This window comes from Balaenoptera physalus (assembly GCF_965194825.1).
Source record: "Balaenoptera physalus genome assembly, chromosome: 11".
Taxonomy (NCBI): Eukaryota; Metazoa; Chordata; class Mammalia; order Artiodactyla; family Balaenopteridae; genus Balaenoptera; species Balaenoptera physalus.
Window position 1 is genome coordinate 14,181,204 of NC_138896.1, and position 12,575 is coordinate 14,193,778.

Genomic DNA, 12,575 nt, shown 5'->3' on the forward strand with positions numbered 1-12,575 from the left:
CCTCCACACAGATGGGGTCCCTAGGGCTCTGCGATGGTACAGGAGCTGAGGTTGGGACTGCCACATAGTTCCAGGGCCTGAAGCAGGGAATTGTGGTCCACAGGCCATTAGAAAGCTGAGAAACCCGTGCTTCCCAAGAAGTCAGGTGGAGCAGTCAGCTGAAGGATAGGCAAGTACCCTGCATCTAGATAATCGAGGTAATTCCTTCCCCCTCTGCCACAATTTAAGTAAAAACAAATAAGAAGAGGTATTTTGATTAAATACACCTGGCTAGAGAATAGGAGGCTTTTTTTCTCAAATGGGAGAGAATTTATTTAACTTTGTGAGGCTTAACTTTCATAATAATACGAAGACCCTATTAAAGTTCCATAAGTCGCCTAAATAAGGTAAATATTTAGGTTGATTTTATGAGGCTTTCAGACTTTAGTTTTGAGAATGTTAATGGTTATGAGAATTTGCATACATGATCACAATCAGAATGGTAAAATAAACCAAAGGACAAGCTGTGAAACTGGGCTTTAAAACCTGGTTTATTAAACTAGATCAGTGTTTGTCAACCTTCACTACACATGAGAATCAACTACCAACCATGTGCGTTAACCACCTCCGACGTTCAACCCGGTCAAGCCCTCCGATGACTACACCCTCAGACTTCTAGTCTTCAAGATGAGACACCAGACGCTGAGGAGCAGAGACAAGTCATATCTACTTTGTCCAAATTCCTGACCCACAGAATCCAGGGGCATTAAAAAATGGTGGTTTCAGACCACTAACTTTAGGGATGATTTGTTAAACAACAATCGTTAACTGGGACATCTGGAAAGCATTTAAAAATCCCAGTGCCTAAGGTGCACTACAGCCCAATTAAGCCAGAAACTCTGGGAGTAGACCCAGGCATCGATTTTTAAAGCCCCCCAGGTGATTCTAATGTGCAACCAAGGTTTAGAACCATGTCCAGACCCCTACTGTCCAATACAGTAGCCACCTGCAGTTTAAATTTAAACTAATGAAAATGAAATAAAATTTAAAATTCAGTTCTTTGGTTGCACTAGCCACATTTCAAGTGCTCAGTAATCATGCATGGCCAGTGGTTACCATATTGGAGAGCAGATGTGTAGAACATTTCCATCATCACAGAAAATTCTATTGGACAGTCCTGGTCTAAAGCAGTGATTCTCAAAGCTTGGTCCACAGCTAACAGCATCAGCGTCCCCTGGGAACTTGTTAGAAATGCAAATTCTCAAGCCAAGCTACTGGATCAGAACCTTTTGGGGGGACTGTTTTTTTCTTTTTTTGATATTTATTTATTTGGCTGCATCGGATCTTAGTTGCAGCACATGGGCTCTTCATTGTGGCATGCGGCCTTTTTCTCTAGTTGTGGCACACGGGCTCAGTAGTTGCGGTGGGAGGGCTCAGTAGTTGTGGCATGTGAGCTTAGTTGCCCCATGCCATGTGAGATCTTAGTTCCCTGACCAGGGATTGAACCCGCATCCCCTTCATTGGAATGCAGATTCTTAACCACTGGACCACCAGGGAAGTCCCCTGATGCACTCTTCAGTGTGAGAACCCCTGGGTTGTTCCTGTCCACACAAAATCATTTTTTCCATGACCTAGCTCATACTTACATCTGAAAATTATCAACTTTTAACTCCATTTTAATATAAGGGAATAGTTCATGTTATCATACAATTTCAAAGATGTATTTTTGTGGTAGCAAGCTTGCTTCGGAAGAAATGCCTTGCAATTAGCAAAGGATTCTTAAAAAGTTCCTTGAAGATGCTCTCAGTTATTTACAATCATTAAGAGGAACAACTTTCAGGCCCAGAAATATAGAAATATGGTTTAAAATTATGAAATTCAACAAACTACTCATTAAAATTATAATTATGAAAACTATGTTGCATGACAAAATATAAATGCGAGAAAAGCAAAACACAAAATTGTAATTACAAATATTTATATTATATGGACAAGGACAAAATGAAGAAAGGGGAAAAATAAGAATAATGGATTTGTTAGGTTTGCCCAGACAATGACACCTTCCCCCTGCCCCCACCCCCACTTTTAAATTTCTGCCATGCTTCTTATAAAACATTTTAGAGTATCTAAGGAAGCAATCTTTTTAAAAGATACAATTGTGCTTTGACGTGAAAAGTTCATTTCAAGAATGATTTGGTAAAACAGTTCTACTGCTTCATCAATGATTCACTGAATTGTTCATCTCGTAGTAAAATGAAATCAAGACTGCATTCAAGCAAATGATGCGGCTTGGACAGGTTGTCCTCCTAATTCTGAGAGTCTACAAGAATTTCTCCTCTCTACTTTTCTTTTTTTAACCTTAGATCTTACAATCAAATATAAGAATTACCCATTTTTACAATAAAATTTTAGAGATGTGAAAACTTGACATTTTTCCCATGCTTATTTAGTTTCCACATAGTTGTTGGGTGGTAAAATGCCAAATAAACTAATTTCCAAGGAAGAATTTCTCATATTGTCTTCTTATATTTGCAAATCTAAATTCCCAGAAATATTGTGTAGAGTAATCTTTGAAAAGATAGCTCTTGAATCCCATATAAATCAACTCTTGATTGTTTTAATGTGAATTTTAGCATACTCCTTTTATTGACAGCTGTGTTGTTAGTAAACTTCATTTCCTATGTTGTAAAGGTACAAAGTTCTCTTTCTGAGCGTTTCTGTATGTCTTGTTGGTTTCTCCGTTTCATTTGCCAGTAATGTTCTCCAAAGTCCTTTAAACTCTAAATAGCTCCAGGGAAGATTTGAGAAAGGGTAACTGTGGTTGAATAACTGAGAGACCTTGATGTCTTCAGAAAGCTTACTATCTGTGGAAGACTTTTTCTTATAAATTTCTTTTTTTTTTTTTTTATTTTTGTCTGTGTTGGGTCTTCGTTGCTGCACGCGGGCTTTCTCTAGTTGCGGTGAGCAGGGCCTACTCTTTGCTGCGGTGCACGAGCTTCTCATTGCGGTGGCTTCTCTTGTTGTGGAGCACAGGTTCCAGGCGTGCGGGCTTCAGTAGTTGTGGTGCGTGGGCTCAGTAGCTGTGGCTCGCAGGCTCTAGAGTGCAGGCTCAGTAGTTGTGGCACATGGGCTTAGTTGCTCCACAGCATGTGGGATCTTCCCAGACCAGGGCTTGAACCCGTGTCCCCTACACTGGCAGGCAGATTCTTAACCACTGTGCCACCAGGGAAGGCCTATAAATTTCTTTAAAATATGAGTGCACAGCATGTGTAATTTTATTGAAAATTGGAAACAATCCAAGTTATCCACTTATCTCTAACTAGATTTTGCCAGAAGAAGCCAAGTGGTAGGATGATAAACTGGCCAGTTTGGTATCATTTTGAAAAATTTCCCCAGCCCAACAAGCATATATATTTTAAAATTAATGATGACCAAAAAAAAAAAAAAAAATCTCCTAACTAAAATTTTTGCAATAGTGATACAAAAACAGGATTTTTCCAATTTTTCCAGCTTTTATACTGATTACACTGATTATCTTCATTAATGTGGGTAGCTAAGAGTTGTATAAGGCAGCTACTACCTTTAATTCTAGCATTTACACGTGCTCTTAAGAAAAAGAAAAGCATTTTTATTTCTATTGTTGGAAGCTAAAAAGAAAAGGGAGTTGACAGAACCGTTTAATAATAATAATTTTTTTTAAAACAACAAAGAGAATTTACAAAATGCTTTCTGTGTGCTGGGCATTCTTGAATCTAGGCCCTAAGAACACAAAGATAAATCATATATAGTCCTTGTCCTAGAGAAAGCCCAAAATCTATACATTTGAGATTTAACATAAAAGACAGACACCAACACCAACAAAACTATGCACTAAAAAAAAAAAAAAAAGACCGACTATATAGAGGAAACTATCATTAGTGTCCTCAGAAAGACACAGAAAATACCACAACCAGAAAACAAGCATAGGATGCTATTTAAAAAAAAAAAAAAAAAGACTGAAAGAGTTCTTGGAAATTAAAAATATGATAAAAATTAAACATAAGCTTGAAAGATAAAGTGGATGAAATCTCCCAGAAGGTTGAATAAAAACAAGAGATTAAAAAGTAGAAAGGAAAAATAAAGTAATTAGAGGACCAGTTCAGGAAACCCCATGTCCAAATAAGTGTTCCAGAAAAGAACTGAGTAAATTTAAAAAAGTGTTTGCTAATGAATTAATTCAATAAGTTTTTTTTCAGAACTGAAGGATGCAAGTTTCCAGGTCCAAAACGCCCACCATTGTGATTTCACAAAAATGGGGAAGAAAATATTCTATAGGATTCCAGAAAGGGAAAATCTAGGTCACGTCAAAAGGATTAGAAATCCAAATAGCTTTGGACTTCTCAAGAGAAACACTGGAAGCTAGAAGACATTAAAGCAACAATATCTTCAAAATAGAATTTGATACCCATCCAAACTATTAACGAGGCAAGTGGGTGGAATGAAGATATTTTCATGGTTTCAAAAACCCTTACTTCCCAAACATTCTTTCTCAGGAAGCTATCAAAGGATATGCTCTACAAAATTGAGGCAGCAAACCAAGAAAGAAAAAGGAAACAGAAAAACAGATTCCACACAGAAGAGAAATAAAAGGAATTCTCAGAATGATGTGACAGGAAGCCCCAGGATGACAGCTACATCAGGCAGAGAAGGTTACCAGTTCATAAAGGAACATGCTGGAAGGGTCAAGGAGAAATGTCTCTAAGAAGATGAAATCAAGAGAGCACTTGATATATCCGAATGTCTTGAAAGGAGATGTGGGCAAGGGACAGATAATTTAAATGTTGAATTAAGGGTAAGTACGTAAAAAAGAAGCAAATTAGAGAGAAAGGGAAAAAATAAAAACAATTATTAACTCCAGGGAAAACAAAAAGTTTTGTATGATAGGAGAAATCATGGAAGAATACATGGCTCAACTGTAAATAATGTTCTATACAGTCATTTAAATAATGGAAACACTAAATATTGATACATTATATAACTATATTGGGAAAATGGGGGATGGGGAAAATTCGGGGATGGGGTGAGAATAAGGCACAGAAAGAGAACAGAGAGAACGAATTAAAAACTAGCACTACCAGCATGTTACTCAGAAATATGGAGGGAAATTCCAAAAGAATAAGCTAAAATCACTATATGTGGCTGCTTCTGGGACTAAAAATGAAGAGGATTCTTCTTTTTAAACCACAGCCTTTAAAAATTATAAAACCACTTCACACTTCAAACTATTACACTGATTTTAAAATATATATACAAATATATGTATGCAGAACCCAACCTCTTAGCCACTAAACTTGTATTTTTCAAATTATAAACTTGTGACCATTTAGCGGGTTGTGAAATTAATTCTGTAAGTCACAACCATCATTTCTAAAATGAATTAAAACAGAAGCAGGTAGGGCTTCCCTGGTGGCGCAGTGGTTAAGAATCCTCCTGCCAATGCAGGGGACACAGGTTTGAGCCATGGTCCAGGAAGATCCCACATGCCGCGGAGCAACTAAGCCCGTGTGCCACAACTACTGAGCCTGCGCTCTAGAGCCCTCGAGCCACAATTACTGAAGACTGCGTGCCACGAGCCAGTGCTCCACAATGAGAAAAGCCACCGCAATGAGAAGCCCATACGGTGCAATGAAGAGTAGCCCCTGCTCGCCACAACTAGGGAAAGCCCGTGCAGCAACGAAGACCCAACGCAGCCAAAAATAAATAAATAAAAATAAAGTTTCCTTTAAAAAAAAAAGGTGGTATTAAATAACAGAGACATTGCACATAGTAAATTTTTTCATGAACCTTCATATGTGTACACACAACAGTGCATAATGTAAAATGTTCAACTGTGAACAAAATAATTTTTAAATCACTATCTACACAGCATTATAATTACTTTTAGTCCTGTTTTTTAAAGAGAGATGACAATCTATCTTTATTGTAAAACGAAGAAATGGAAAATGTTGACAGCTAATGAAAATATTCCATTATAACACTCTTTAAAATGCCACTGATATCATGCATGAAGAATGCTCACTCCTATATTATTGAAATCTAAATACTCTGCTTTCTTACAATCAACTTTGTAATATTTGAACCAGAGAGAAGAGTAACAACACAGAAAACACAATAAAACTCAAAGTCAATCAGATAATGTGGAATATTACTGCTTCTTAGGTGATGGATCTTTTTCATTTTATATGATTTTAACTAATTTTTAAATTTCCGGTCTACGGATATACTTGAGCAGAAGGGACCATCCTAGAAGACTTTGGAATAGCAGCGGAAGCCAGCCTGGTGGAATAAACAATCAAACACTTGCAACATATAATGCATACACTAGAAAGTATAGATGCAGTCGACCAAGATGTAGCTTTCTTCCACTGACCCACCCTCATATACTTTAAAAGCTACACTGCCCACCTTGCAGTATGGAAAAATTGGGCAAGTTAAAACTTTGATGCTCTTTTACTAAAACCCTAAATTTAGTCCAATTTTTCTTTTAACTTAGCTAGGTTATATTGATATATGCACATTGCTTTGGATGCTTACCCTACAATTCACTTACTTAAAAATGATTTAAAGTAAGAACAAAAATCTCTGCAGAAAGCAAGTTCCATTATACTTTCATGATAAAGCTTCACTTCTTAAAAGTTATAAAGATCAGATTCATATACACATGGGTATGTATATTTTTAAAACCACTACTACCACCCATACTGGATACTAAAAAAATTAAAATAAAAAATGAAGGAGTCTCCACCTCCTAGAGTAATGGAAATAAAAACAAAAATAAACAAATGGGACCTAATGAAACTTCAAAGCTTTTGCACAGCAAAGGAAACCATAAACAAGACGAAAACACAACCCTCATAATGGGAGAAAATATTTGCAAATGAATCAACGGACAAAGGATTAATCTCCAAAATATATAAACAGCTCATTCAGCTCAATATCAAAGAAACAAACACCCCAATCCAAAAATGGGCAGAAGACCTAAATAGACATTTCTCCAAAGAAGACATACAGACGGCCACGAAGCACATGAAAAGATGCTCAACATCACTAATTATTAGAGAAATGCAAATCAAAACTACAATGAGGGACTTCCCTGGTGGTGCAGTGGTTAAGAATCCGCCTGCCAGTGCAGGGGACACAGGTTCGAGCCCTGGTCCGGGAAGATCCCACGTGCTGCGGAGCCGCTAAGCCCGTGCGCCACAACTACTGAGCCTGCATGCCTAGAGCCCGTGCTCCCAACAAGAGAAGCCACCGCAATGAGAAGCCCGCGCACCGCAACAAAGAGTAGCCTCCGCTCACCACAACTAGAGAAAGCCTGCGCACAGCAACGAAGACCCAACGCAGCCATAAATAAATAAATAAATAAATAAATAAATAAATAAATAAATAAATTTGTTTATTTTAAAAAAAAAAAAAACTACAATGAGGTATCACCTCACTCCTGTTAGAATGGGCATCATCAGAAAATCTACAAACAACAAATGCTGGAGAGGGTGTGGAGAAAAGGGAACCCTCTTGCACTGTTGGTGGGAATGTAAATTGATACAGCCACTATGGAGAACAATATGGAGGTTCCTTAAAAAACTAAAAATAGAATTACCATATGACCCAGCAATCCCACTACTGGGCATATACCCAGAGAAAACCGTAATTCAAAAAGACACATGCACCCGAATGTTCATTGCAGCACTATTTACAATAGCCAGGTCATGGAAGCAACCTAAATGCCCATCAACAGATGAATGGATAAAGAAGTTGTGGTACATATATACAATGGAATATTACTCAGCCATAAAAAGGAACGAAATTGAGTCATTTGTTGAGACGTGGATGGATCTAGAGACTGTCATACAGAGTGAAGTAAGTCAGAAAGAGAAAAACAAATATCATATATTAATGCATGTATGTGGAACCTAGAAAAATGGTACAGATGAGCCAGTTTGCAGGGCAGAAGTTGAGACACAGATGTAGAGAATGGACATATGGACACCAAGGGGGGAAAACTGCGGTGAGGTGGGGATGGTGGTGTGCTGAATTGGGCGATTGGGATTGACATGTATACACTGATGTGTATAAAATTGATGCCTAATAAGAACCTGCAGTATAAAAAAACAAACAAACAAACAAAAAAAAATGAAGGAGTCAATATACTGGTATTTAATTATAGAAAAGATATTTGTGGGAAAAAATATATATATATATAATGTGTGTGTGTGTATTTGAAAATATGCATGAGAAGTTAATGACTGTGGTTACCTTTTTTTGGAGAGGTGAGGGGATGGGAAGAGGAGGGATGACAGCCAGGGTGAGAGGAAGGCTTTGCACTGTACATCTGGTTATACTTTGATTTTAAAACTATTACCTATTTTGGCAAATTAGGGGTTCTCATTCTATTCCCCCTTCATGAACTGCCTGGCTTCCACACCCTATTCCACATCTTGCACGCACGCACACACAATCACCCAGAAGTAATTTGAGGCAGGTATGCTTTCACTTTGACAAAAGACTTTCTCCCGATCTTGAAAAAGTGAACCTGTACTCTTAGCACCCACGTGACAGGCACAAATGCCACCTGTCTTTGCAGGATGCCAGGACCCCGGGTCACATCCACAGCCCCTCCTCAGCACTCCCATCACACTGCAAACCATCACACTGCAGACATTTGCTGAGGGCCTGCTATGTGCCAGATGCTGTTTGGAAGCATGGGACACAAAAGTCAGTAGGACAAGGTACCTGCCTTCCCAGATCTCAGAGCCTCAAGGAGAGGAGAGGAGACAGAAGAGCAAACAGGTAATTTCCAAATGATACGGTATATATAGTGGGAAAAGTGTAATCTACATAATCCACCACATTATATTTTAATTATTTTTTCCCCTGTTTTCCCACGTCTCTCAAAGGTGAGAGTCTCTGGCACAGGCAATGGGTCCGTAGTGATCTTTGGATCCCCTGAGCTAAGCATGGTACCTGCATGATCTGAACTTCATAAATGTCTCCTGCATGGTAATGCAATGGTATTTTAAGAAATACATTCATATATGTCTTAATGTTTCAGAATGGTGATTGATAAACACATCAACTATTAACCTGGACCTCTGTCGTGTATTATAATCTTAGAATTTCAGAACCAAAACAAACATCTTTAACCTCAGAAGACCTGTGATCTTTTAGACCTTAACACGTAGTTTTGGCTTTGATTCCATAAAGGGGGAAAATTACGAAAGCTAAGCCTATCTGTTTCTTTTCCTGGAAACCAATGCACTCTTGTTTTTACTGGTAGGAGTGGAAGCTTTCACCCAGTAACTTAAAATTCCAACCATGGTTAATACATTTGTAATTTCTTGCAATATTCAGAAAAAAAAGTGATTTTCAATTTGACACAGGTTTGCCAATATTAATTTAAAACTTCTTACACTTCAAACCTTGGACTTATAGGTAAGAAAAATAATAGTCTTGCCTTGCTCTGAGCTCTATCCAAAACAAATGATAGAAATGAATTGGAAACGTAACACGAAGCATCGTTGCAATTAATCAACCCAGAACCCAAGGGAGGAACTGTTTCTATTTTTAAATGCACTGTTGCTTTAAGGGAAGACCCACTGGAGAAACATAAAACCAAGCTGCATAGTGAAAATCAAAATGCATTTGGTGTCTCCCTCCTTGCAAAGACAGTAATCCTAACCTGCAAGCAGCACTGCTGTGTTCACTCCTCCCAGTTGTCTGTAAACTGAATGACAGGTACCCAGGCAGAATCCCACAGAAAGGGCCCATCCACCACTCAAAGAATCATATCTGTCAGGAGGTCAGAACAAGAGAACACCCATGTTTCAGTGCTATTATTATAGTTCCAGATAAGGGGCTATTCCAAGAAGCAAGCAGATGGATAAATCCCCAAGTCACCCTTCAAATCATTACTTAAAAGATGCTGATTAGTAACCACAGTGGTGGCCCTAAAAATGATCAATTGATTATTTAGCAGTTCCAACCAACTGTCTACAGTTGTAATCCAAATTCCACCACACTAAATCTGTGTCTGCCCACAAATGACAAAGCTTCATTTCATTAAATAGTAGCTAACAGTAACACTCCTGATGGTTAAGAGTGACAAGGAGCAGGTGTCAAACCAGCAAGGGAAACAGAAGCCACAGCTACATAAAAGGAGTTAACATTCTACCTGTTTCCTAGACTACTTTGAAGACTCTGACCCAGCAGAATTTTTTTCTCAAACAATATTCAGTTTGGGGGGCAGGGGGGAGGGAAATGTTGGTGATGTGGGTGACTAATTTAATCTGTAAATATCTTAATTTACTCAATGAGTTTACTTACTATCACCAAGAAATATACAACTACATTGCTATAAATGTATCTAAAAATCCTATAAATATCTAAAATGTATCTAAAAACATTATTCAAGGATACATCCATTACTGAAAAGTATTTAACGTATTTTCAATGCAACTTAGCTATTTACAATCACCGTAACAATCTGCTACAGGAAGCAGAATGTTTGCACATTGGATAAAAATTTCTAGCCTCAGCACAAAAAGCAAAGACTCCCCAAACTTACCTCCTGATAATTTCTTCCCCCAAATTTAGTAAAACTATGCCTGAACACCACATGATTATAGAATGAAGGCAGTTGCTTCCTTTAGCAATAAAGTAACAAACCCTACCTTCAGAGTCTCTCTTCAGTGAAAAAAATCTCTGAAGAACAACAACAACAACAACAAAATCACTAAATTGTAACACATCAATCAACAGGTGACTTTTAGAAACACAAACTCGCGTCAGAGAGGAATTAATTTTGTCAAATCTCCCTGGTTTCTCTTTCCTATTTTTACAAGCTACTGCATTGCTACACTAAATGAATTCCAACCGTTTTCTTCTCAGGGGCTTACCAAAAAAATGCCAAATATTCAAATTATTTTAGGGCATTTTCCCATACTGTTGCGTGGAATAGAGCAGAATTAATAAGGATCCAACAGTTACCACTTTTCAAATGCAAATGTTGCCATCTAGTAAATGCAGCCCCTTTTAAACATCCCCCCAGTGTCTACACAGCTCCGGGCACTACTTTTGTTTCCTTGAAAATCGAAATTCGCGCATTACATTCAGGCATTATCTCAACCCAGCACCAACAAAAAAACAGATCTTAAATGGTCCAGGCCTGAGCCTGCATCGTACAAAACTGTTCTGCTTTATTGTGGGGGGATGTTCCCTCCCACCTCCCATTTTACATACAAAGTTCCTTAACAATTCTGCCAAATAAAGCAAACAGTGCAGTGGTGGAAACAACCAGGGGCACTGGGTTCCACGAACCAGGCCTTGCGGTGGTCACTTGCTCGCCTCAGGCCTCAGTTTTCTCATCTGTAAAATGTGGCTATTGGACTAATCATCTCTAGGGTCCCATCCGGCCCCCTCCGGGTGCCTCGAAGCCGGCCGGGGACACAGCGGACTGGTCCTGGTTCAGGCCAGGGTGCCCTGCCTGATGCCGCTCTAGATGGGAGGGGACAAGGGGGAGGGGGGCAGAGGGAAGAGAGAGAGGAACTTGGACTTGCAACAGCTTCAGACAGGAGCGTGCGACAAACTTGAAGCCGTCCTCCTAACAATAGGCAAGAGCACTCCCATTTTCCTGGCTCAAACTTGCAGGAGGCGGCGGGGCTGCACCCTCCTGCCCGCCCTCTCGGCACCCGCTTTACCTTTCTCCCTGCTTGGTGTTAGAAGGAGGAGGGTGCAGGACCGTTTGATTCCCTTCCATCTCCACCACGCACTTGGTGTTCAGTTCCAGTTCTGAAAGCAAAAGGGAAAACGAACGTTGCCAAGCCGAGCATCCGTGCCCGCAGTCCGCCTCTGCGCGCCGCGCGGGACTCCCCGGGAGGCGGCCGCGATCGGAGCCGGGAGCCGGCGCACCGGGTCCCCGCGGCCGGTGCGGGCGCCGCCTCCGCCCCGGCGCTCCGGATCCGGCTCCGCTCCCGCCGCCCCAGCCCCGCGGCCCCGCAGTTTCCAAAGTTGCCCCCGCCCTCATCCCGACCACAAACGAAAACGAGCGGAAAGCTCCTCACCTCGTCGGTTCAGGGGCCGGACCCGGACGGCAACTTTTACCTTGGTATCCGACATGTTGGCGGCGCCCGCTCGGCCCCAGGCGGCCCTTCACGCGCGGCGCCGCCGCCGCCGCAGCCGCGCGCCCCCCGAGCGCGGCCGCCGCCGCCGCTGCTCCGCCGTGTGCTCCGTAAGGCAGCGCCGAGGCGCGCGGGCCATCCCGGGGGAGCGCGACGCGGGGCACGGCCGCGGCCCGGGGAGGGGCGGGCGCGCGGGCGGGCGCGCGGGGCGGGGCGCGGCGGCGGCGGCGGCGGCGGCGGGCGGGGAGGAGGCCGCGCCGCCCGGGCCCAGGCGCCGCTCTAGCCGCGCCGGCCCAGCCGACCGCAGAGCGCCGCGGCCCCTCGCCGCCGCCCCGGGCCCGGCCGCGCCGCCATCTTCCGCGCCTCGCCGCGCCCGCGCCCCCGCGCCTCGGGGAGGCCCGGCCCGGCGGCGCGCGGCACCCAGCGGAACCCGGAGGGGAC

General features: G+C 41.6%; 1 protein-coding gene across 1 annotated transcript in view; it reads right to left on the reverse strand.

Annotated features, from left to right (window-relative positions):
* Nucleotides 1-12,330, reverse strand: part of KIF13A (kinesin family member 13A) — a 216,781-nt gene extending 204,451 nt beyond the window's left edge. Inside the window, 2 exon segments of the mRNA XM_082415147.1 lie at nt 11,715-11,805; nt 12,078-12,330. Coding sequence (XP_082271273.1) covers nt 11,715-11,805; nt 12,078-12,132 — 146 coding nt within the window. The 5' untranslated portion in view covers nt 12,133-12,330.
* Between the last annotated feature and the right edge of the window lie 245 nt (nt 12,331-12,575).